Here is a 27,096-nt window from a genome sequence, read left to right on the forward strand (position 1 = left end):
TTATCTTATTCATTGATAAAAATGCTGCACTGAAGGTAAGAGTAGATGCTGGTGAGGAGGAGCCTTAACAGAAGATTGAAGAGTAACCCAGCCTGTAAAAACTGCAAGGAAACTTCAGCATAGAATTGGCTATTGGAAGCTGAGAGTCACTTTGGCTCAGTTATGAACCTACTTTGCACTGGATTCAGCAATTGCCTTGTAATTACCTAGATATTAAAGAAATTGGTAGGTACTATTAAAGTCTCCTATTATATCCTTTCCTTGTTATTTTTTAAATTCATCTAGAGCAAAGTATTTTCACAGCTCCAACAATGTTTTAATCACAGTTTCTTCTTCACTTGCTGCATCTGCACATCTGTCTATAACTCAGTATCTCACCAGCTTCTTTGGCTTCCTTAAATCGCCTCCCAGATCTAGTTTCCTCAGAGTCAGATGTTTTCTCCAACTAAATTGGCCTTATCTTGCTTGCCTTCGTAAGACAAACAAGCCAAATTGATAACTTGGGAGATTACAAAATAAAATTTCTCTTAAGAAAAAGAAAAAGTAGAGACATAGGTCATTAAGATCACAGGTATTATGTTCCACTGTCAATATCAGACTTTAGTGGATGAAGATTTATTAAGAGTAAAAACCATAAAATCCCCAAGAACATACTTTTCTCATCAAATGATAAGGCTATTAGTATGTCCCCCTCAAGATGGAAGAAATGTAAACTTTCCAGATATTTGGATTTCATGAAACTCCTAAAACCAATTGATGAAGTTATTGGGATGTCAATATGTTCATATTGCAATAAGTTCATTTTAATTTTTTAAACAAACAATGTTATGATATGATGAGAGATATACTTCAAAAATCGAAAATAGGGCAAAGGATAGGTATGGAACCACATATGCTTACACCATGTAAATGCAACAAGACTGAATGGACAATTGTTAAAACTGGCGATATATACATGCTCAACAGTACCCACAAATATAAAATAGGATTGAATCACACCTATAGTACATAGAGTTGTCAAAAATTAAGTGATGTAATACTTGCATAGGACTGACCATGGTTCCTAACATAGAAACAGAATGAATATTAAATTCACTGAAATCTTATCCTCAAGTGTAGGATCCGACTTCAAATGGAGTAAAGGATCTCCACTCAGAACTGTTTGTGAGGACAGAATCTTATTAACCTGACCCTTCTTCTTTGGCATAACCCTGTATTTCCCTCATAAACTTGAATACCACCTTCATTACATGCCAAAGATCGGTAGTCCGTGGTATTTTGGCTAATAATGTATCCCTTTGGGAATCTGATTGGAAAACTAATGGGTTTCCTCATTCTGAAAGCACTTATTTATACAAAAGGTATATGAATGTAATATATGATGGGGGCTCACAGACACTGTGAAGCCCTCTTTTGGGAGCCACCCACAACCTCTTATCCTGACTTGTACTTCTGTTTTAACACAATGCCTGGGGTGATCCACATCCTCTCATTAGAAGGCCTCTGGCCCCAGAAACACATCGTTTTACCTGTCCTAAGTTACCTGTCCTGTGGGTGCTGGAGTTGTAGGAGCAGAGGTAAAGACCCTAGGCGATGTTTGAACACTGGTGACTTTCGGTGGAGCTGGACATCAACATGAAAGCAAGGATTAATCAAGCAGCAGGAAATAAGAGCTTTGTGCTGGTCCCGTACACACACAACCAATGAGACTGTCTGTCTCCAGGCTAAACCAGGCAGGCACTAACCTTTCCTGAGCTCAGAGTTCTTGTCCTTAGTTCACTAGAATCTGACAGAGAAGGGCTTGAAGAAAAGCTCATAAGAAAAGAAACAGCTGCATTGAAAGAAAACTATTCTGGGAAGTTCAGAGTTGAAAAAGATTATCTGGGATTTACATTGAAGCACTTTGAAAATCCAGCCATGCATATAAGATATATGTATCTTTATACACATCTGTGAGGAGGGAGACATGTCTGGAGCCTGGACCTGCTGCAGTCTACTCAGTAGTGAATGACTAAGACTTCAGCAGTAGTTCCCAGACCCAGAATGTTCACCAAATAAATAGCATTCAGAACAGTCAGTCCTCAGGGTATGCTCCCAAGGGACCTGCACCCTAAATGAGGATGAACTCACACTCATTATAGCATATATTATATGGCACAGATGATTTATACAATTGGCTAAAATTTGGACGAGACTACGAAAATAACTTTGTCTCTTTCCAGAATCAGAGAGGGTGTCGAATTCAAAACCACCTACAGGAGGTCCCAGACCTTAGAGTTTTTATCACATCCAAGGCATTAGTATTAAGCAGAAGTCAGCACACTTTTGTAAAGGGCCAGATAGTACGTGTGTTAGGCTTTGGGGTCCCTATGGTCTCAGTGTCAGCTGCTCAACTCTGTCAGTGTGAAAGCAGCCACAGACCAGACAGTATAAGGATTGCGTTTAGATGTTCCAATAAAACTTATTTATAAAACAACTAGAGGCCTGGTGCACGAAATTCGTGCATGGAGGGGGGTTGTCCCTCAGCCCAGCCTGTACCCTCTCCAATCTGGGACCCCTCAAGGGATGTCCGACTGCCCGTTTAGGCCCGATCTCGGTGGGCAGTCGGATCCCTAAACGGGCAGTTTAGGACAATCCAGGACTGCTGGCTCCCAACTGCTTGCCTTCCTGCCTTCCTGATTGCCCCTAACCACTTCTGCCTGCCAGCCTGATAACCCCCTAACCACTCTGCTGCCAGCCTGTTTGCCCCCAACTTCCCTCCTCTGCCAGCCTGGTCACCCCTAACTGCCCTCTCCTGCAGGGTTGATCACCTCCAACTGCCCTCCCTTGCAGGCTTGGTCCCTCTCAACTGCCCTCCCTTGCAGGCCTGGTGCCTCCCAACTGCCCTCCCCTGCTGGCCATCTTGTGGTGGCCATCTTGTGTCCACATAGGGGCAGGATCTTTGACCACATGGGGGAAGCTATATTGTGTGTTGCAGTGATGATCAATCTGCATACTACTCTTTTATTAGTTAGGATAGAGGCCTGGTACAGGGGTGGGGGCCAGCTGGTTTGCCCTGAAGGGCATCCCGGATCAGGTGGGGGTTCCCTTGGGGTGTGGGGCGGCCTGAGCGAGGGGCCTGTGGTGGTTTGCAGGCTGGCCATGCTCCCTGGCAACCCAAGCAGAGGCCCTGGTATCTGGAATTTATTTTCCTTCTACAATTGAAACTTTGTAGCCTGGAGCAGAGCCAAGCCTGGGGCTCCCTCTGAGGCCGGCAGCCATTTGTGTTGGGGTTATACTTGAGACTTTGTTGCCTTAAGCGGGTGGGCCCGGCCAGGGTGTGCAGAAAGCTTTGCTTCCCCTGTTGCCGGCGGCAACCCTGGCCTGCTCTCTCAAGCTCCATTCTGCCGCCATTTGTTTGAATTTGTTTACCTTCTATAATTGAAACTTTGTAGCTTGAGTGGAGGCTTAGGCCTGGCCAGGGCAGGCGGAAAGCTTGGCTTCCTCTGTTACCTAGGAAACCATGCTCTCTGTGGTTGTAGCCATCTTGGTTCGGGTTAATTTGCATACCCGCTCTGATTGGATGGTGGGCGTGGCTGGGGGCGTGGCTGGGTCGGAGGTATGGTCAATTTGCATATTTGTCTATTATTAGGATTGGTGGGACTGTTTTGAATGTGATCTGGCTCTGAGCTATAATGTTGGCTGATCCTGATCTAAGTTATAGGCAGAGGCTTTTAAGAAGTATACAGTCTAGCTGAAACCGGTTTGGCTCAGTGGATGGAGCGTCAGCCTGTGGACTCAAGGGTCCCAGGTTCGATTCCGGTCGAGGGCATGTACCTTGGTTTTGGGCACATCCCCAGTAGGGGGTGTGCAGGAGGCAGCTGATCGATGTTTCTCTCTCATCGATGTTTCTGACTCTCTATCCCTCTCTCTTCCTCTCTGTAAAAAATCAATAAAATATATTTAGAAAAAAAAAAAAAAGAAGTATACAGTCTAACCCTGGCCAGTGTTGCTCAGTAGTTTGTGTGCCATCCTATGCACCAAAAGGTCACCCACCGGTTTGATTCCTGATCAGGGCACATGCCTGGGTTTCAAGTTCAATCTCCAGTTGAGGTGGTATAGGAGGCAAACAATTGCTGTTTCTCTCTCACATTCTCTCTCTCTCTCTTTCTTTCTCTAATGCAATAAAAATATTTTTTTAAAAAAGAAATATATGGTCTAATCCTTTCCATCCAGTTAAAAATCTAATATAGAGAAAAAAGCAAGCATGCAAAAAATCTGGTCAAAGGAGCACAAGGAACAATAAAGAAGAAGAAACCAAGACAAATCTAGTAATGAACTTATCTTCATCAGTAGAAAATATCTTCCCCAAGAAGAAGCTAGGAAGATATAAGTAGATTCTGGATAAGGAAAAGCTCTAACAGAAAGGTGGGGAGTAAGTTGAGCCTATGAAAAATGAAAGAAAACTTAAGCAAAGATTTGATTATTGGAGGCTCAAATATGTCTGTTAAAGAATTGGGAGATACTTGTTCTTTTCCATGTTATATTTAAAAATTCAGACAGATCAAAATAATTTCACAACTCCCCAAATTTCATAATCATAATCTCTTCTCCACATGCTGCCTCCACACATCTGTCTATAGAGCGCTATCTCATCAGCTTCTTTGGCTTCTCTGAATTGCTTCCCAGATATGGTTTCCACAGAGTCAGCTGTTTTCTCCATCTGAACTGACCTTATCTTACTTCCCGTAAGAAAATAAGCCTCGTTCAAAAATGTGAATTTACAAAATAAAGTGTCGATATACTCCAGAGGAGGAACCAAGATGGCGGCATAGTTAAACAACTAATCTGCTGCCTCACACAACAATTTCAAAAACACAACTAAAAGACAAAAACGTCTACCACCCAGAACCACGGGAAAGCTGGCTCAGTGGAAGATTTATAGCTGAGAAGAGAAAGGAGCACAATCGCTGAAAAGCTGAGGTACGGAGGCACGCGAATCGGGCCGGCGGCGGGCGGCTGGGTGCGCGGCTTTTCTTCAACTCGCAGGGAGACAAGCTCCCGATCACTCTGAAATCCAGTTTCTGGGGACACTCGGGGGACCCAGACGCCTACGGGGAGAAGCTGGACTCTCGGCCATCGGGTCGGAAAGTGAGAGTGACTTTTTTGCAGAGGTGCACCCAGCAATCATTGTTTACTGCGCTGGAGCGCGGGGCGCAGGGACTTGGAAACGTGGAAAGGCAGAGACGGCTGACAGCAGCCATTGCCGTTGGCCACGCCCCAGCCTAGTGACGCCCTGAGACCCTGCCCCGCCCTGAGGCCCTGCCCCGCACATTCTACAAACCCGCCCAGGCTCCACACAGCAGCTTTTGCATATAAATGGCCTGTTCTGTGGCAGCTTAACCAACTACAGCTCCAGACTGCTCCAAAACCGCCCAAGCAAAGGAGGAGAAAACTAGCCCTTGCTGTGGCTCCTGCTGGGGAACACACAGTACACAAGGGTACACCAAGAGTGTCCACCTCAAGTAACTGGGAGGTTGACCCGTTGAACCAATAGGACACCTAGTAGACAAAACTACCCTACCAACTCAGGGAAGCAGAGAATATGAGAAGGCAAGGAAACAGATCACAAACCAAAGAAATGGAGGAGAATAAGCGACTGGACATAGAGTTCAAAACCACGGTTATAAGGTTTTTCAAGAATTTCATGGAAAAGGCCGATAAATTCAATGAGACCCTTGAGGATATGAAAAAGGACCAACTAGAAATTAAACATACACTGACTGAGATAAAAAATATTATACAGAGACCCAAAAGCAGACTAGAGGATTGCAAGAATCAACTCAAAGATTTGGAATACAAAGAGGCCAAGGACACTCCTCCAGAGAAGCATGAAGAGAAGAGAATTCAGAAAGTTGAAGATAGTGTAAGAAGTCTCTGGGACAACTTCAAGCGAACCAACATCAGAATTATGGGGGTACCAGAAGAAGAGAGAGAGCAAGATGCTGAAAACCTATTTGAAGAAATAATGAACGAAAACTTCCCCCACCTGATGAAAGAAATAGACTTACGAGTCCAGGAAGCGCACAGAACCCCAAACAAAAGGGATCCAAAGAGGACCACACCAAGACACATCATAATTAAAATGCCAAGAGCAAAAGACAAAGAGAGAATCTTACAAGCAGCAAGAGAAAAACAGTTAGTTACCTACAAGGGAGCTCCCATACGATTATCAGCTAATTTCTCAACAGAAACCATGCAGGCCAGACGGGAGTGGCAAGAAATATTCAAAGTGATGAATAGCAGGAACCTACAACCAAGACTACTCTACCCAGCAAAGTTATCATTCAGAATTGAAGGGCAGATAAAGAGCTTCACAGATAAGAAAAAGCTAAAGGAGTTCATCACCACCAAACCAGCATTATATGAAATGCTGAAAGGTATTCTTTAAAAAGAGGAAAAAGAAGAAGAAAGATAAAAATTATGAACAACAAATACATATCTATCAACAAGTGAATCTAAAAGTCAAGTGAATTAAAAATCTGAGGAACAGAATAAACTGGTGAACTTAATAGAATCAGAGGCATAGAATGGGAGTGGATTGATAATTCTCAGGGGGAAATGGGTGTCCGTGTGGGGAGTATGGGAAGAGACTGGACAAAAATCATACACCTATGGAGAAGGACAGCGCGGGGGGAGGTAAGGGAGGAGGGGGGGTAGGAACTGGGTGGTGGGGAGATATGTGGGGGAAAAGGAGAAACAATTGTAATCTGAACAATAAAGATTCATTAAAAAAAAAAAACATTAAAAAAAATAAAATAAATAAATAAATAAATAAATAAAAAGATACTCCACAGGAGTGGGGGGGTGGTCAATAGGGGTAAAGGGGACATATGTAATACTTTCAACAATAAAGAATTATTTTTTAAAAAAAAACAAAGAAAACAAAATAAAGTGTCTCTTAATTGAAGAGAGAGAGAGAGACAGAAAGATATAGCTTATTGAGGCCACAGACATTGTATTCTACTGTCAATATAAACCTTCAGTGGACCACTAGAATCTAGGAAATCCTCAAATACCTACTCCTATCATTGAATAATAAGGTTAGGATAACCACATCAAGACTGAAGAACTGCAAACTTCCCAGATTTTTGAACTTCATAAAATTCTTTTGTTGTTGTTGTTAATTCTCACCGAGGATATCTTTCCATTGATTTTTAGAGAGAGTAGAAGAGAGAGGGAAAGACAGAGAGAAACATTAATGTGAGAGAAACACATCGATTGGTTGCCTCCTGCATTTACCCCTATTAGGACTCCAGGCCCAAAGAAAAGTATACATCCCAGGAAGTTCAAAAGTGAAAATGGATACTTGGGATTAACACTGAAGCACTTTGAGAAGACCAACCATGCATATCAGATTTATGTATCTTCATAAACATCAGTGAGGTAAGAAAAAATGTCTAGAACCTGGACCTGTCTTTGTTCTCTAATTGGTTAATGACTTCAGAAACACATCAATTTACCTGTCTTGAATTTCTGCGTGGGTGCTGGCGTTGCAGTAGCAGAGGTGGAAACCATACCGGTAGATGATGTTGGGATCATGGTGATGTTAGGTGTAGCTAGAAATTAACATGAAAGCAAGGATTAGTCAAGAAGCAAAGAATGAGAGCTTTGTGCTGGGCCTGCACATCAACATATCCAAATTAGGCAGAATTTGGCACTATTCTCCCCTAAACTCAGATCTCTTGTCCTTAATCTACTAGAATCTAACAGGGGTGGGGTTGAGGAACAGCCTACAAAAAGGAAACAGCTGCATTAAAAAGTATATATTCCAGGGTTGATAAAGGTTACTGGAATATTCACTGAAGCATTTTGAAAACACTAGCCATGTATATTAAATTTATATATGTTTGTGTATTTTTTTAACCCTCACACAAGGACATTTTCCCATAGATTTTTACAGAAAGTGGGAGCAGGAAAGACAGAAAGAGAGAGAGAGAGAGAGAGAGAGAGAGAGAGAGAGAGACAGACATTGATCAAGTGCCTTCTACACTTGCCCTGACAGGGTTGAAGATCAAATCTGCAACACAGGTATGTGCCCTTGACTGGAATAAAACCTGGGACCCTACTATCTGAGGGCTAATGATCTATCCACCAAGCCAAACAGACTAGGGCTATATATCTTTATACACATTAGTGAAGTAGGGAAAATGTCCAGGGCCAGGACATGTCCTTGTCCTCTCTGTAGTGAATGACTAAGATTTAAACAGTAGTTCCAGGCCCAGAATGTTTACTCAATAAATAGCATTCATTTCAGCCAAACCTGAGGATACCCTCCCAGGAGTCCTGCACCCTAAATTAACTCACACCACAAGTATATGCTAGATCACACGGACCATTTATACATTATACACTTGGTTGAAAGGTGAATTCGACCACCAATAATTCTTTTCCAACTAAGAGATGAAAAAGGAAATAACTAAGGCTCTTTCCATGACAGAGCAGATCTAGGATTTCAAAGCAGTTACAGAAGGTCTCAGAGCTACCCAGAGAAAGAGAGGTAGCAGTGGAATTAAGCACAAACACAGCGCCTGGCACAAAAGGCCATCAATGAATGCCTGATCAACAATGTGTATATTTTTTCTCACCAGGCACCTTTGCATCCCACGAGAAGCTTCCTTGAATCTCAACTCTACTAACTAGAAAAAAGAGAACGTTTGCAGAGAAGGCCAATCGTTTAAAAGCTCTTCTTTGGAGAGATAGTTTAATTTGGAATCAAGCCAATTGTTGCCAGGAAGTACAAAAAACATAAATCAACAAATATTTGTCAGTGTCTATTACATGCAAGGCATTAATCTAAAGCACAGGTCAGCAAACCTCTGTAAATGGCCAGATGAAAGTGCTAGGGCTTGGGGGCTATAGTCTCAGTGGCTGTTGTTCAACTCTATCGATGTGAAAGCAGCCACAGACCTGATGGTACTATGATTAGAAATGGTTCTTTCAATAAAATATTATAGGTAAAACTAGTGGTGGGCTTGTTATCCTTGTATGAAGGGTCCAACTTCAGAGAGGACTAAAGGAAAATCACTCAGATTTCCCTTCTTTAGAATAACCTAGATTTTACTCATAAACCAATGCCAACTGGACCAAATACATATCATTAGTTGTCCAATATCACCAGTCTTGGGCTTTTTGGCTAATGATGAAACCCTTTGAGAATCCAATTTTTTAAAAAATGGGTCCCCTCACTCTGAAGATACCTGTTAAATGCATGTAATATGGGACAAGGTTTCACAGATCACACGAGGCCCTATGGAACGCAGGGAAAAACCTTTAGCATAGATGGCAACTCAACTTTAACACGTACTCTGGTGGTCTTCATCCACTCAGTAGAAGGCTTCTAGCCTCAGAAACACGTAAGTTTACCTGTCTGAAGGTTCAGTGTGGGTGCTGGAGTTGTAGGAGCAGACGTGAAGACCTTAGGTGGAGTTGGAACACTGGTGACCTTAGGTGGAGCTAGAAATCAACATGGAAGCAAGGATTAATCAAGCAGCAGGGAACAAGAGCTTTGCTGCTCCATATGTCAACTCAACCAATGAGAGACTGTCCCCAGGCATAACTGGGCACCAACCTCTCCTGAACTCAGAGTCCTTATCCTTTCTCAATTAAAATCTGAAAACCGTCTGGCCAAAGGAAAACATGCACTGAAATGTATACACTCCAGGACAATCAGAGGTGAAAAGGGTTATCCAGAATTAAAACTGAATTATGTGAAAGATCATCCCTGCATATCAGATAAACATCTGCGAGGTACAGAAAATATCTAGAGCCTGGATCTATCTTAGTCTTCTCAGTGGTGAATGACTAAGACTTACTTTAACAGAAGCTCCCAGACCCAAAATGTTTACCAAATAAGTAGCATTAAATTCAGTCAGTCCTGAGGGTACCCTCTCAAGTGGCCTGCACCACAGATGAGGATTAACTCAGCCCCACTAGCAGATGCAAGATCACAGGAAGGATTTATACAACATACATTTGGATGAAGGTGAACTAGACCACAGGTAATATCTTTGACTCTTTGCAGAGTCAGAGGTGGTGTAGGATTGCAACTCACTTCCAGAAGGTCTCCAACTACCCAGAGAGAGAGCCGAAGCTAGAATTAAGCCTAAACACAATGCATGGCTTAGAAGCAGAAGCAGATCAACGAAGGCCTGATTCAAGAATGTGGCCCTGCCCTAGCCTGTTTGGTTCAGTGGTTAGAGTGTTGGCTTGCGGTCAGAAGGGCCCCGTGTTCGATTCCGTTCAAGGACACATGCCTGGGTTTCAGGCTGGATACCCAGAAGGGGGTGTGCAGGAGGCAGCCAATTAATGAGTCTCTCTCATCATTGATGTTTCTACCTCTCTATCCCTCTTCCTTCCTCTCTAAAATCAATATAAAAAATACATTTAAAAATTTTATTTAAAAAAAATGTGGGCCTTTTTCTCACCGAGCACCTTATTTTTCTTTTTCAATAAGCTTTATTTTAAAAATATTTTTTTTCCATTGATTTCAGAAACTAAGGGAGAAGGAAAGAGGGATAGAAACATCAATGATGAGAGAGAACCATTGATCAGCTGCCTCCTACAAGCCCCACACTGGAGAACGAGACGATAACCTGGGCATGTGCCCTGACCAGAATGGAATCATGACCTCCTGGTTCATAGGGCAATGCTCAATCACTGAGCAACACTGGCCTGGCTACAAGAAGATTTCTTAAATCTAACTCTACTGAGTATAAAAGAGGAGTTCATTGTATAGGAGTCCATTGACTTGAAAGCTCTTCCTTGGAGAGATCTAGTTTAATATGGAATTGAGCTAATTTTTGTCTTGAAGAGGGGAAAAAAACACACACACGTTTTTAACAAATATTTGTGTCGATCGCATGAAAGGCATTAATCTAAAGCAGAGGTCAGCAAACTTTTGTGAGAGCCAAATAGTAAATGTTTAGGCTCTGGTGGCTGGATGATCTCAGAGGCAGTTACTCAACTATATCAGTGTGAAGGTTTCTATAGAAAAGATAATTGAATATGACTGCTCCAATAAAAATTTATTGATGAAGCAATTGGTGGGCCTAATTTGAATCTAATCTGGCCCTGCACTATTGTTTGCTAAGGCTGGTCTAAGATATAATCAGAGGCTTTAGGAAGATACAATCCAAGCTCCTTTCTCCAATTTTAAATATAATATGGAGGGGAAAGCAAACATGCAAAATAATCATTTTAAAGGAACATAAGGAACAATAAATAGGAGGAAAACTAACCAGTTTTTCTAATGAACTTGTCTACTTCAATGCTTACACAATGTATATACAACAAGATTGAAAGGACAATTGATAAAGCTGATGCTGTACCTACTTGACAGCACCCTATAAAATAAAACTGAATCACACCTATAATGCATAGGGTTGTCATAAGAATTCAGTGATATAATATTTACAAAGTACTTAGCATGTTTCCTGACATAGGAGACAGAGTGATATTAACTTCACTACAATCTTATTCTCAGGTAGAAGGTCTACCTTCAGAGTGAAATAAAGGATCCCTATTCAGAACTCCTTGGGAGAACAGAATGCCATTTTTCTGTCATTTCCTGTATTTTCCTCTTAAACCTGTGCTCTTTGGGAAAAATCCACACCATCCTCATTAGATATCAAAGATCAGTGGTCTGGGGGGTTTGGGCTAATAATGAATGCCTTTGAAAATCTGACCAAAAAAACCAATGAGCCTATGAGCATGGAACACTGTCGAATCTCAGAGGGAAGTTGGGGGTGAGTGGGTGGATGCAAAGAGATCAACTAAAGAACTTGCATACATATAAGCATAACCCATGTACACAGACAATAATATGGTGAAGGCCTGGGGGGAGGGTGTGGGTGCCGACTAGAATGGGTCAATGAGAGGAAAAAGGGAATATCTGTAATACCTTCAACAATAAAGATTTTTTAAAATCCCCCTGAGTCTTCCTATTCTGAAAATACTTACAGTTATAAAAGCTGGATATAACATGAGACTGGCGTTCACAGACCCTATGAAACCCTTGCTTGGAGCCACCTAAGAACCCTTACCTTGAATTGGACATTTTAACACATGCCCTGGGTGGTTTCCATCCTCTTACTAGAAGGCCTAAGGCCTCAGAAACAAATGGCTTTACCTCTCTTGAGGTTCTTCGTGGTCGCTGGAGTTGTAGGAGCAGAAGTGAGGACCTTAGGTGGTGGTGGAGCAGTGGCTGGAGCTAGAAATCAACATGAAAGCAAGGATTAATCAAGCAGCAGGGAACAAGAGCTTTGCTGCTCCATATGTCAACTCAACCAATGAGAGACTGTCCCCAGGCATAACTGGGCACCAACCTCTCCTGAACTCAGAGTCCTTATCCTTTCTCAATTAAAATCTGAAAACCGTCTGGCCAAAGGAAAACATGCACTGAAATGTATACACTCCAGGACAATCAGAGGTGAAAAGGGTTATCCAGAATTAAAACTGAATTATGTGAAAGATCATCCCTGCATATCAGATAAACATCTGCGAGGTACAGAAAATATCTAGAGCCTGGATCTATCTTAGTCTTCTCAGTGGTGAATGACTAAGACTTACTTTAACAGAAGCTCCCAGACCCAAAATGTTTACCAAATAAGTAGCATTAAATTCAGTCAGTCCTGAGGGTACCCTCTCAAGTGGCCTGCACCACAGATGAGGATTAACTCAGCCCCACTAGCAGATGCAAGATCACAGGAAGGATTTATACAACATACATTTGGATGAAGGTGAACTAGACCACAGGTAATATCTTTGACTCTTTGCAGAGTCAGAGGTGGTGTAGGATTGCAACTCACTTCCAGAAGGTCTCCAACTACCCAGAGAGAGAGCCGAAGCTAGAATTAAGCCTAAACACAATGCATGGCTTAGAAGCAGAAGCAGATCAACGAAGGCCTGATTCAAGAATGTGGCCCTGCCCTAGCCTGTTTGGTTCAGTGGTTAGAGTGTTGGCTTGCGGTCAGAAGGGCCCCGTGTTCGATTCCGTTCAAGGACACATGCCTGGGTTTCAGGCTGGATACCCAGAAGGGGGTGTGCAGGAGGCAGCCAATTAATGAGTCTCTCTCATCATTGATGTTTCTACCTCTCTATCCCTCTCCCTTCCTCTCTAAAATCAATATAAAAAATACATTTAAAAATTTTATTTAAAAAAAATGTGGGCCTTTTTCTCACCGAGCACCTTATTTTTCTTTTTCAATAAGCTTTATTTTAAAAATATTTTTTTTTCCCATTGATTTCAGAAACTAAGGGAGAAGGAAAGAGGGATAGAAACATCAATGATGAGAGAGAACCATTGATCAGCTGCCTCCTACAAGCCCCACACTGGAGAACGAGACGATAACCTGGGCATGTGCCCTGACCAGAATGGAATCATGACCTCCTGGTTCATAGGGCAATGCTCAATCACTGAGCAACACTGGCCTGGCTACAAGAAGATTTCTTAAATCTAACTCTACTGAGTATAAAAGAGGAGTTCATTGTATAGGAGTCCATTGACTTGAAAGCTCTTCCTTGGAGAGATCTAGTTTAATATGGAATTGAGCTAATTTTTGTCTTGAAGAGGGGAAAAAAACACACACACGTTTTTAACAAATATTTGTGTCGATCGCATGAAAGGCATTAATCTAAAGCAGAGGTCAGCAAACTTTTGTGAGAGCCAAATAGTAAATGTTTAGGCTCTGGTGGCTGGATGATCTCAGAGGCAGTTACTCAACTATATCAGTGTGAAGGTTTCTATAGAAAAGATAATTGAATATGACTGCTCCAATAAAAATTTATTGATGAAGCAATTGGTGGGCCTAATTTGAATCTAATCTGGCCCTGCACTATTGTTTGCTAAGGCTGGTCTAAGATATAATCAGAGGCTTTAGGAAGATACAATCCAAGCTCCTTTCTCCAATTTTAAATATAATATGGAGGGGAAAGCAAACATGCAAAATAATCATTTTAAAGGAACATAAGGAACAATAAATAGGAGGAAAACTAACCAGTTTTTCTAATGAACTTGTCTACTTCAATGCTTACACAATGTATATACAACAAGATTGAAAGGACAATTGATAAAGCTGATGCTGTACCTACTTGACAGCACCCTATAAAATAAAACTGAATCACACCTATAATGCATAGGGTTGTCATAAGAATTCAGTGATATAATATTTACAAAGTACTTAGCATGTTTCCTGACATAGGAGACAGAGTGATATTAACTTCACTACAATCTTATTCTCAGGTAGAAGGTCTACCTTCAGAGTGAAATAAAGGATCCCTATTCAGAACTCCTTGGGAGAACAGAATGCCATTTTTCTGTCATTTCCTGTATTTTCCTCTTAAACCTGTGCTCTTTGGGAAAAATCCACACCATCCTCATTAGATATCAAAGATCAGTGGTCTGGGGGGTTTGGGCTAATAATGAATGCCTTTGAAAATCTGACCAAAAAAACCAATGAGCCTATGAGCATGGAACACTGTCGAATCTCAGAGGGAAGTTGGGGGTGAGTGGGTGGATGCAAAGAGATCAACTAAAGAACTTGCATACATATAAGCATAACCCATGTACACAGACAATAATATGGTGAAGGCCTGGGGGGAGGGTGTGGGTGCCGACTAGAATGGGTCAATGAGAGGAAAAAGGGAATATCTGTAATACTTTCAACAATAAAGATTTTTTAAAATCCCCCTGAGTCTTCCTATTCTGAAAATACTTACAGTTATAAAAGCTGGATATAACATGAGACTGGCGTTCACAGACCCTATGAAACCCTTGCTTGGAGCCACCTAAGAACCCTTACCTTGAATTGGACATTTTAACACATGCCCTGGGTGGTTTCCATCCTCTTACTAGAAGGCCTAAGGCCTCAGAAAGAAATGGCTTTACCTCTCTTGAGGTTCTTCGTGGTCGCTGGAGTTGTAGGAGCAGAAGTGAGGACCTTAGGTGGTGGTGGAGCAGTGGTTGGAGCTAGAAATCAACATGAAAGCAAGGATTAATCAAGCAGCAGGGAACAAGAGCTTGGTGCTGGGCCTGGACATCAACATAACCAATGAGAGACTGTCCCCATGCAAAACTGGGCAATAATTTGCCCTAAACCATGACATCCTGTCCTTGGTTAATGAGATTCTTACAGGGGAAGACTTGAAGAAAAGCCAATAAAAACAGAGATAGCTGTATTGCAAGAATATATAGTAGGAGGTTCAGAGGTGATAAAGGATACCCAGGATTAACACTGAAGCACTCTGAGAAGACCAAACTTGCATATCAGATTTACACTGATTGGCCAGTTTATTATGACCAACCAGATTATTATGACTATCCCATCAGTACAATGAAGTGAATTAGTTATGCAAATAATAATAATAAAACCTTGAGAGTATTTGCTTAGGAAGTTTTCAATATTCAGTATTTTTGGAAGTGTCAATGAAGTATGATGGGGTGCGCATAATAATCTGGCCAGTCATAGTAACCTGGCCACTCAGTATATGCATCTTCTTAAACGTCAGGGAGGCAGAGAAAATGTCTAGAGCATGGACCTGTCTTTGTCCTCTCAGTGGTGAATGACTAAATTACAAAATAGTTTCTATGCCCAGAAAGTTAAAAATATATTAATTAATACATAGCATTCATTTCAGCCTTGAGGATACCCTCGAAAGAGACCTGCACCCTAAATGAGGATTAACTCACACCCACTAGTATCCTAGATCACACAGACACTTTATATATTGGCTGGAAGGTAGACTAGACCACAGGTAGGTAGTAACTTTGTCTCTTTCCAGGGTTAGATAGGGTGCTGGATTCAAAACCACTTACGGAATGTCTCAGAGATACCCAGAGAGTGCTGACACTAGGATTAAGCCCAAACCCAGTGCCTGACAAAAATGCAGATCAATGAAGGCCTGATTCAAGAATGTGTACATTCTACTCAGCAAGCACCTTTTCTTTTTATAAGAAGCTTCCTTCAAACTCAACTCTACTAACTATAAAGAAACCCATAGAGAGTAGACAATTGGTTTCAATGCCTTTCTTTTTAAAGAATCAGTTTCATTTGCAATTAAGCCCATCTGTGCCTTTGAACAGGCTAAACTCTTTTTCAACAAATGTTGGTATCTATTACATGCAAGACATTAGTCTTAAGCAGAGGTCAGCAAACTTCCTATAAAGTGTCAGACAGTAAATGTGTTAGGCTTTGGGGTTCCTATGGTCTCAGGGCTCAACTCTGTCAGTGTGAAAGCAGCCACAGTCCAGATAGTACAAGATTGGGTATAGCTGTTCCAATAAAGCTCATCTATAAAACAATATGTGGGCCTGTTTTGAATATGATCTGGCCCTGGGCTATAATGTTGGCTGACCCTGATCTAAGCTGTAGTCAGAAGCTTTTAAGAAGTATACAGTCTAATCCTTTCCCTTCGTTTAAAAGCTAATATAGAGAAAAAAGAAAGTATGCAAAAGAAATCTGATCAAAGGAGCATAAGGAACAATAAAGAAGAGGAAACCAAAACAGATATAGTAATGAACTTGTCCCCATCAGTAGAAAATACTAATATCTTTCCCAGGAAGAAGCTAGGAAGATATAAGTATAGATGTAGGTTAGGAAAACCTGTAACAGAAAGGTGAGGAGTAAGCTGAGCCTGTGAAAAATGAAAGAAAACTTAAGCAGAGATTTGGTTATTGGAGGCTCAAATATCTGTCTATTAAAGAACTGGGTGGCACTAGTCTCCCAATTCTTGTTCTTTTCCATGTTATATATAAAAATTCAGACCGATCAAATTTCATAATCATAATCTCTTCTCCACATGCTACCTCCACACATCTGTCTATAGAGCTCTATCTCATCAGCTTCTTCAGCTTCTCTGAATTGCTTCTCATATATAGTTTCCACAGAATCAGCCTTTTTCTCCATCTGAACTGTCCTTAAAGTATTTGCCATTTTAACAAAATTTTATATACATTTTTACTGATTTCAGAGAGAAAGGGGGAAGGAGAGAGAAATAGAAACATCAATGATGAGAGAGAATCATTGATTGGCTGCCTCCTGCATGCCTCCTCCTCGGGATCAAGCCTGCAACCTGATCATGTGCCCTTAACCAGAATAAAACCCGGGACCCTTCAGTCCATATGAAGATGCTCTATCCACTGAGCCAAACCAGCTAGGGCTCTTACTGCCTTTTCAAAGGAAATAATCTAGTCCAAAATTTGGGAGTTTGCAAATAAAGGTTTCTTACTTTAATAAAAAGATAAAGAAATTCAGCTTACTAAGGTCATAAATATTATATTCTACTGTCAATATAAGACTTTACTGGAAGGAGATTAAGGAAGAACTCAGAAACCTGGGCCATTATAATGTCCATCTCAAGAGAGAAGAAATGTGAATTTGCCAGATTTTTGGATTTCATGAAAACCTTAAAAGCAACTAATAAACAGTTATTGGGATGCATCAGTTTTTATATTGCCATAAAGTCATTTTAATTTTTAAACAGGCAATATTACAATATAATGTGAGTTATGCTTCATGAAATCCAAGGCAGGGCAGAGTGTGGGGATGGGACTATATATGCTTACACCTGTATATGCAACAAGATTGAGTTGGTAAGTGTCAAAGTTGATAATGTATCTACTTGACAATTTCTTATATAATATTGGTTACTTTATACATTTGAAAATCTCCACATTAGGTTAAGAAAGAACATTTTACAAATGTTCAGTGACATCATCTCAGAGAAAAAGTGCAGTTGTTTACATTGAATAAATTCAGTTTGAGAAAACTGTTCATCTCATCTCCCTCTGGAGCCGTTAATGCCATGAACTAACTAGCATTTTTGAAGCACTGCTTTAAGAGATAGTCTGCAGACTGGGAAGGCTCTCTAGTCTACGCTCTTGACTCTAGGTTGTTTCAACACTTCATTCTACACAAGTAAGTAATTCTATTTCCCCAAAGTTATTAAAAAACAGGATTGAGGAACCTCCTCTTTCTTAAGGGAAGAGAATATCACTACCCAACAGTAAATATCTCAGTTCATGCACATGAAGTGATCACAGGAAGACAAACTCACCTGGCTTTATCTCCAAAAATATATTTTCTTTATAATCATTAAACAACCCTTTGAACTCAATACGGCAACAATAGGTGCCAGTGTCAGACAGGGCTGCATTCTGTATGGTTAAAGACAAATCCTCACTAGAAATGATTCCATTCATCCTATAACGTTTGTCCTTCTGAAAGGTGACATGGTAGCCATCGGTCATTATGAGTTCATTTGAGCATTTAAATAAAGGGCATGACCCTCGGCCCCAGCACATGGGTGTGATTCCACGAGATGCTGAGTAGCCACAGGGTAGCGTGACAGATTGTCCCACCACTCCAGTCACGCGTGTCTGAGAAACAACAACATCTGCAAATAAGAAGAAAACAGAGTGTGATGCCTCAATATTTTAATTTTATATTTATGTCCACTTCTCTTTATATAGTGTATTTCATTTGTAATCATGTGACTTTAATTTGAATCTAATTTTTTTTTAATGTTTTACTTTTTACATCTTTATCAGCATTATATTCCACTCATCCTATAACATTTGGTTATAAACTAAATTTCTTTCTTTCTTAACTTAAACTTCTTTCTTTCTTTTTATTTTTTTGTTGTTAACCCTCATCCAAGGATATTTTTCCATTGATTTTTAGAATAGTGGAAGGGATGGGGGAGACAGAGAGAGAGAAATATTAATGTAAGAAACACACATTGACTTGTAAGCTCACGCATGAGCCCTGACCATGGCTGGGATCGAGCCTGCAATCAAGGTACATATCCTTGACCAGAATCAAATCTTGGACCTTCAATCCATTGGCTGACACTCTATCCACTGAGCCAAACTGGCTAGGGCTAAACTTATTTCTTTATTTAGAATTGTTTCCCAATAAGATAAACTTCTAAAATAGAAATTACCAGGACAAAGAGCAGATTTTTTTTAAATCAAATTTATTTCCAAAATTGTTGAACCAAATGACTGTCAATACTGGGGATTGAGCCCAAAACCCAGGCTGATGAACATATACATTTTAAATAAATTAATTAAGTATTATTAGGCGCTGGCCAGGTAGCTTGGGTGGTTAGAGCATCATCAGTATGCCAAGGTTGTGGGTTTGATCCCCAGGTAGGGCACATACAAGAATCAACCAATGAATGCATAAGTAAGTAGAATAACAAATCAATGATTTTAACCAAAAAATTAAATATAAAAATAATAAAGTATCGTTGCCTTATAGGCCGAAGTCTAATAAACTTTCAGGAATCAATTTTTAGAAAATAGGTTTCTAATGGTTCCAGAAGAGCCAAGGCTGATCATGCTCTTGAGGATGGTCCAAAAAAATCCAAGTAGAAATCATTCTCATGAGTAGATGACAGCTGGCACTTAAGTAAGGCCCACTTCCCATGGTGAACCCAGAGAATTGGACAATATTCAATCAAGTACTAAATTAAGTCACTTAAAAACAAAAACTCTCTCCAGTGCTAGTGGCATTAAAACCCCATATTGGCACCAGCCAGGTGTGGCTCAGTGGTTGAGCATCAATCTATGAATCAGGAGGTCAAAGGTCAATTCCATGTCAGGGCACAGACCAGAATGCAGGCTCAATCCCCAGTAGGGGGCATGCAGGAGGCGTCCTATCAATGATTCTCTCTAATCATTGATGTACTCCCTTCCTCTCACTAAAATTATTTTTATATATTTTATATATTTAAAAATAATATACATATTTTTAAAACCCTATACTGTCAAATGCAGTCAAGTTGGTCTTAAATGAAATCTGAGATGTACCAACTAACCTTATTTATTTAAATTTTTTATTTTTAAATTACAATTGATATATATTAGTTGAGAGCATACAAAATAGAGATTAGACATTTATATAACTTATGAAGTGATCCCCCAATAAGTCTAGTACCCATTTGACATCATTCATAGTTACTACAATATTATTGACTATATTCCCTATGCTGTACCCCAACTAATCATAGTTAGGACTGGGCTGTGAATTTCGAAGTGCTCTGGAAATAAAATGGGATTGTTACATAAAGTAAAAGTCTATTTTTTTATCTTTATTCCTATATATAATTTTGCCTAACATCATTGTAGATTACAAATATAGCATGCTAACTTAAAAATTTACTATGGAAGTATAATTTAAATGAACTTTTCTCCATAATCACATCACATCTGGTGATTATTATTTTTAAATTTAGGTTATACCTATTTTCCAACTCATTGAATGTTTGAAATAATATACAGGGTGTCCCAAAAATGTATACACACAATTTGAATAATTATAAAGACAGTGTTTATTTAAATACATTTTATTTTAAAAATGGAGCTATTGGCTGTTAAAGTGTGTATATATATATATATTTTTTTTTGGGGGGGGGAACCCTGTATATTATTTTTACTTTTTAAAAGATTTTTCATTAATCTTTAGAGGGAGAATAAAAGAGAAGATGAGAGAGAGAGAAACATTGATATGACAAGAAGACAGTGATAGACTGCCTCCTGCATGCCCCCTACTTAGGATCCAGACAGAAATCCCAGGCATATGCCCTGACTACGAATTGAATCAGACCTTTTGGTGCATGGAGAGATGCTCAACCAATTGAGCCACACTAGCCAGGACATATCTTATTTTTAAAAGCAATATTTATACATAGTTAAAAACACACACACAAAATGTACAAGGAAAGACTGGTCTCTTTCCATCCTAGCACCGTCTCTTTTTTTCATTCCCTCCTACACCAGGAAAAAGCTGGTACTAATTCTTACATACATGTGAGAAGTCCATATATACCCAACTACCCACCACCTGTTTTTTTCTTAAATAGAAATGGCAGCATATAACCAAGTGTTCTACTTAGCCTTAGATTTTGTGACTCATATAATTTCAGAAATTATTTTGTTTCAGCCTGGTTCTTTGCTCACAAGTTGACACATTACCTTCCAACAGAGTCCAAGAACATCCATCTTCCTCCCCCACACCCACACACACCCTACACTCCCCCATGCCCAGGCCTTCCAAATCCCAGCCCACCTATCCTCTTACCTGCCCAAAGTAGTATGAGGCTTGGGAAGGCTACCCAAGGAAGCATGATGGTATCAGCCTAAAGGGAAGAGAAAAGAGAAAATGGACTGTTTGGTGTGGCCCCACCGTATGGTATGGGGACACATCTTAATTCTCAGATTGCAACTTTTCCTTTCATCCTGACTACATGGATCGAATGAGCCCACCTCCTTCTATGGATGGGAGACCACATACAATGAAAGGCTTCAGGTCTTTGTTAGCTCAGGGTGGCTGAGAGCTCTGTGCCTCCAACAGACAGGCAAAGCTGCCCTTGGAAGTAGCCCCTTATTTCCCAGCTCCTTTTCCACACATAAAGTCCAAATTGACTCCCGATGCTCAGAGAGATCAGGGAGTAAACAGGAAGGAAACCAGAGCCAGACTCGGTGGGGGAAACACCAGAGCAAAGACCAGTCCTCCAATGGTCCTGATGCACTTACCCTTGGGCTCTGAGATGACTGTCTACTGGCCCTTTGGTGAGTAGAGGGTTCTCCTTGCCCTGTGGCCACAATGGTTAGTCCCTAGCCTCAGTTATATTGCCAAGTTACCTATTAACAAGGATTAAGTCAGAATGTGAATCACTGTGTTTCATCATTCATGCTACAGGAAGCAACGCCTCAGACTGCATTTTATTGAATGATGTCAGGAGAACATTTCAGAAAGCAAAATGTGGACCAGGCCTGGTGCTCATAGACACAGACTCAGAGAAAAACTCCAAAACTGAAATTCTACCTTCATAAATGGGGGACAGAGACTGACAAAAGAAGCAGGCCACTCCAATCTGGCAAGTAACAGTTAAAAAAAACTCACATGCAAGCCACTTCTCTGGTGACTGCAAGACAAAATGGAAGCCCACACTTGTTAGCAGGGCACAGATAATTATATAGAGTAAAGGTACAGTCATAGATTCTAGTTCATGAATGCTACCAGGTATTGGAAATTACTTTACATGCTTGGCAAGGAAAGGACAAAGGCCTGCTCCAAGAACTGGTGCATGGCAGGAGGCAAAGAAAGTGCACCGATTAACGTCAGAATGAATATTGATTATGATCAGACAATCAAAGCGGGGGGAGGGTTGTGGAAAGCAGCCTCCATTCTGGCCTGAACTAGCTTGTGGGACAAACAGAAGTCATGTTGTGGAACAGTCTCTCCTCACACTCAACCCCTCATCACCGCTCTTACACTCCGATGCCACCTCCCTTCTGAAAGGTGACCTACAGGTCAGCAGGGACTTCAGTGGCAGGAAGGTAGCTCAATTATTGCTAATTGACTGCATTGAAGACACAGTTCTCAGTACAGACACGTACAAAAAAAAAGAGACAAATTAAAAGAAGCAGTCCAAGTATTAATAACAATGTTTTTCATCATGCTCCCAGAGGTCCTAAGCTTGTAGGTTAGTAGGTCTTCTACTAAGAAAAATAAATATTAGTGGGTGCATTGGGTATAAAAACACAGCGTTCAGTTTGGATACTGAATACTCCTCCCACACACACACACTCCCTATAAGTGGACGCCACAAGAATAGCAGAATTCTAAGGTCAGAAAGACAAGTATTTGGTAGGGACTTGAATTGGGAGATCTTTTCCTTCTTTGAGAATTACACTTGCAGCCTAGCCAGGCTGTGTAAACCACATGTTGTCCAATAGGAAGTTGTGCTCTCTGGAGTAAGGGAATGGGAAGGGGAATATGCCAGAAGATGATCCATTCTTTCTTCTTTTGATGGTGCATATATCATCCATGTATAACATGTCTCCATGGATGGGAACCAAGGGCATTAGAATAACAGGGTCTGACCAAAGACTAAATAGTTCCTCTCCATCCAGGGATGTGAAGACCTATCCTGGTGGAAAATCCCATTGTAGAGTCTACTAAATGGTTCCTGTTCCAGGGATAAAGGGCTTGGTGCCCTCATTATCATAACTCCTTCATCCATGGCAAGTTTAGGGCCTATTACTGTGTCCTTTGTTTTCTACACCTTTACTTTCTTTTAACACAAAGAACAAAATCCTGATTTTCTTTTAGTTTACTTTTTAAATATATATATTTTTATTGATTTCAGAAGGAAGGGAGAGAAAAAGAAAAATAGAAAAATCAATGATGAGAGAGAATAATTGATTGTCTGCTGCTTACCCCCTATTGGAGATTGATCCCACAACCCAGGCATGTGCCCTGACCTGGAGTAGAAGCGAGAACTCCTGTTTCATAGATCAACACTCAACCACTGAGCCACACCAACTGGTTGTATCCATGTACCTTTGGTATTTTAAGCCCACCAGATTAGCCCTGGCCAGATAGCTCAGTTGGTTAGAGCGTCATCCTGATAAACCAAGGTTGTGGGTTTCATATAAGAATCAACCAATGAATGCGTAAATAAGTTGAACAACAAATTGATGTTTCTCTCAAAAATCTATCTATCTATCTATCTCTATCTATCTATCTATCTATCTATCTATATCTCTCTCCCTCAAATCAATAACAAAAAATTTAAATAAATTTGAATAATAAATCCACTTAATAAAATCTATTCTAATTTTAGAATGCTTAACCAGGTCAGAACAATGAGCCTATACCAGGGACCAGCACATAGGAGCAAGCAAGGAAGGGGTGCTGACTTATGTTAGGATGAACAATTGTCATCAGACAGTCTCCAACAGGGAGTTGTGGAAAGCAACCTCTGATCCAGCCCAAGTCCAGCTCATGGGAGAGATAGCGGTCACATCAAGAAAGAGTTTTCTCCACACTTGGGTTCAGATCCCAGCTCTGCCACTTAGGAAGCTGGTAGCTCTGTGAGTTACTAAGTTGAGCCAAGCCTTGATTTCCTCATTCCTTCAATGGGGCCAAAAATACTTGTTCTATCTCCCTTAAAGGATTGTTGAAATGAACAAAAGCCTTTGGGTGAACTCAAAACTAAACCTAAATATGCATGAATACTACAGCCACCATTTCTGGAGAATTACTGTGTCACGGGCTCTGTGCATTTTACTTTCACCCTTAGGCAGGTGCAGTTATTAACCCATTCTTAGAGGAGGAAGCTGGAGTTTGGAAAGGTTTAGTGAGCCTAGATACTCACTTTCCCTTTATGCTTTGTCTTTATATACTTACAGTGGACACTATTGACCCTACTTCAACCACCACCAAAGGTTAGGAGGCATATTCTGAAATGCTTCACATACAAATAGGTCATGCCTTATTTATTTGGGAGGCAAAGGATTTTATGACCAACCCTGGCCCATGTGGCTCAGTTGTTTGGAGCGTCAACCTGTGTGCCAAAAGGTGGAGGGTTCTATTCCAGGACAGGAGGTATTCAGGTTGCAGGTTTGATCACCAGTTGAGGTGTGTGTGCAGGAGGCAACTGATTGATGTTCTCTTTCACATCGATGTTTCTTTCTCTCTCTTTTCTCTCCCCCTTCCTCTCTCGATATCAATATAATAAAATTAAAACATTTTTGTTATTGTTGTTATACTCTGGGACTCTGCCAATGCCCAGTAGGTCAGTGATAAGGATTTTCTAATTTAATTCAACTCTTACACAGTTTTTACTATTACATTGAGGCTGACAAATATACTAAGGATAAAAAAGTCCAGGATTGTACAATCAGATAGAGACGCAGGTAAAGTAAACATTTAACTAGTAAACATTGCAGAATGATATAGTTGTGCAGAATGATATAAATGGCAAATATAACTAGAACATGTCACTCCCTCACTTACAAACCTCCCATGGCTCTTTCAGAAAAAAATAAAAAATCCTAACTCCTAACCTAGATGCAAAGACCCAGTGATCTGCCCTCTGCCCAACTCTCAGATTTTTCTACTATCTCTCCCCTGCCCATGGGGCTCCATCGATTCGTGGTTCTTTCAAATGCATCCCTACATTACTACCTTCTTGCTGGTGGTGTCTCTGCCTAGATCCCCATTCCTTTAGCTCACCGTTTCCAGATTTCTCCTTTTCATTCTGTTCTCTGCTTAAATGTCACCTCAGACATTCCTTATCACTCTGTTTTGTTTTCTATACTGAATTTGTTAACTCCTTTCCTATGGTGTGTGCAGTTCATGCATGCAAGTGTGTGTGTGTGTGTGTGTGGTGGGGGGTATGTGTTTATCTCAGAATGTTCTGTGATGATGGGGTTATTCTAATGGGTTTGGGCAAGCACTTAAAATGTGGTTTGACAGTGGATAGAGCATCAGCCTGCAGACCAAAGGGTCCCAGTTCCATTTTATTAAAGGCTTTGCAACCTTGGTTGTAGGCTCAGTCAGAAGGCAACCAATTGGTGTGATTCTCTCTCATTGATGTTTCTCTCTGTATTTCCCTCTCTCTTTCACTCTCCCTAAAAATCAATGGAAAAAGATCCTTGGGTGAGGATTAACAACAAAAATGTGGTTAGTACAAATGAAGAAGTTAATTTTTTTCATTTAATTTTATTTTAATTAATTTAAAATTAGGAGCATTTGAGATCTGTCTCCCCAGCATCTGTTGTCAATTTGGCTCAATTTACAACTTATAAAAATTTAAATAAATTAATTTTAATTTAAATAGCCACACATGGCAATAAAATAAATTTTAAAAGAAAAAAAAATAGCCACACATGGCTATTGTGTATGCTCCATACACACATGTTCGTTTCCATTACCATATTATATAATCCCCACTTCACAGATGAAGAGAGGCTGAGCAAAGGGATGTGTCAGCTCTAAAGTCACAGCCTCCAAGTAAGCCTAAACATGCAGGTCCTCCTCACTGGTGTTGCCCAGGAGAAGCTTAAACAACAGATGGATAAGACATGAATCCATTTAAATGAGACTCTATCTGCCAAGAAATTCAAGGAACTCTAGTTTTGTGAATTTTCCCAATTTTTTAAATTGATTTTTAAATTATAATTGACATAAAAGATGATATTTGTTTCAGGTGTACAATAGAGTGACTAGACATACAGACCTTACAAAGTTATCCCCACGATAAGTCTAGGACCCATGTGACACCATACATAATAATTCAATATTATTGACCATATTCCCTCTGCTGTACTTTACTTCCCTATTACTTATTTTATAACTGGCAGGTTGTACTTTTTCATTCCCTTCATCTTTTACACTCTCCACCTCCCCCACCCCAAATCAGGTACCTATCAATTTGTTCTCTGTTTCCATTTAGTTTTCTTTGTCCTTGTTTTTACATTCCACATGTAACTGAAAACTGATGGTCTTTTTCTTTCTCTGTCTGCCTTTTGTCACTTAGCATACTATCTTCTAGGTCCATTTTGTCACGAAAGGCAAGATTTCATTCTTTTTATGGCTGAGTAATATTCCTTTGTACATATGTAACTTGTGTTCTTTATCCATTCATCTACTGACAGATGCCTAGGTTGCTGCTTGTGCTGAATTGAAGGGTATTTGGGAGAGATTGCAGGGCATGCCAGAAGCAGGCCATCACTCCTGTAGAACATGAGTGCTTTTCAGAGAGACTGTGTGGGCTCCTGTGAAGGGCCTGGAGCTGCTGGAAGAGGGTCCAGCAAGGTGAGCTCATTGGATGGGGCAGGGTCTCAGGGAAAAGCCAGAGCAGGGAAGACAGTGTAGGCTATGTAAATGGAGAGAGAGAGAGATTTTGTGCTTGCCTGCTCAGGGCCAGCTGGATGGGAGAACTCAACAAGGAACAGTAGCATCCAGCAGAGGTTCTGTCCCCTGAGAGAGTTCCTACCAATCCCTGCCCCTCTAGCCTTTGGCCTTAAGTTAGTCCATTGAGTTCCTCCCCTCATGTCCCAGGCACTTCTAGAACTGCTGCCTCTGTGTTGGAGCTTAGAGAGGAGTTCACGTGAACCCTCCGAGTACAGTGCTAGGTCTCCCATAACCCTTCCTCCATCCCAGACATAATCCCCACTGGTGCCCAAAGCTGATGTTACAGGAACTCTCGGCACAGGTGCCCTGTGCTATGGAGCCTGAAGTGGGGTTCAGACCTCTGGCT

At 40.7% G+C, this 27,096-nt stretch overlaps 1 protein-coding gene across 1 annotated transcript in view; it reads right to left on the bottom strand.

Moving 5' to 3' along the window:
* The window catches only part of LOC114235362 (hepatitis A virus cellular receptor 1 homolog), a 79,636-nt gene that overhangs the window by 21,441 nt on the left and 31,099 nt on the right, over positions 1 to 27,096 (bottom strand). The window contains exons 4-8 of the mRNA XM_054716750.1: positions 21,948 to 21,969; positions 21,123 to 21,180; positions 18,094 to 18,432; positions 14,927 to 15,007; positions 9,406 to 9,495 (exon numbers count right to left, since the gene is read on the bottom strand). Of these exons, the coding sequence (XP_054572725.1) occupies positions 9,406 to 9,495; positions 14,927 to 15,007; positions 18,094 to 18,432; positions 21,123 to 21,180; positions 21,948 to 21,969 (590 nt within the window). The remainder of the gene's footprint in view (positions 1 to 9,405; positions 9,496 to 14,926; positions 15,008 to 18,093; positions 18,433 to 21,122; positions 21,181 to 21,947; positions 21,970 to 27,096) is intronic.

Source organism: Eptesicus fuscus, chromosome 6 (assembly GCF_027574615.1).
Source record: "Eptesicus fuscus isolate TK198812 chromosome 6, DD_ASM_mEF_20220401, whole genome shotgun sequence".
NCBI lineage: Eukaryota > Metazoa > Chordata > Mammalia > Chiroptera > Vespertilionidae > Eptesicus > Eptesicus fuscus.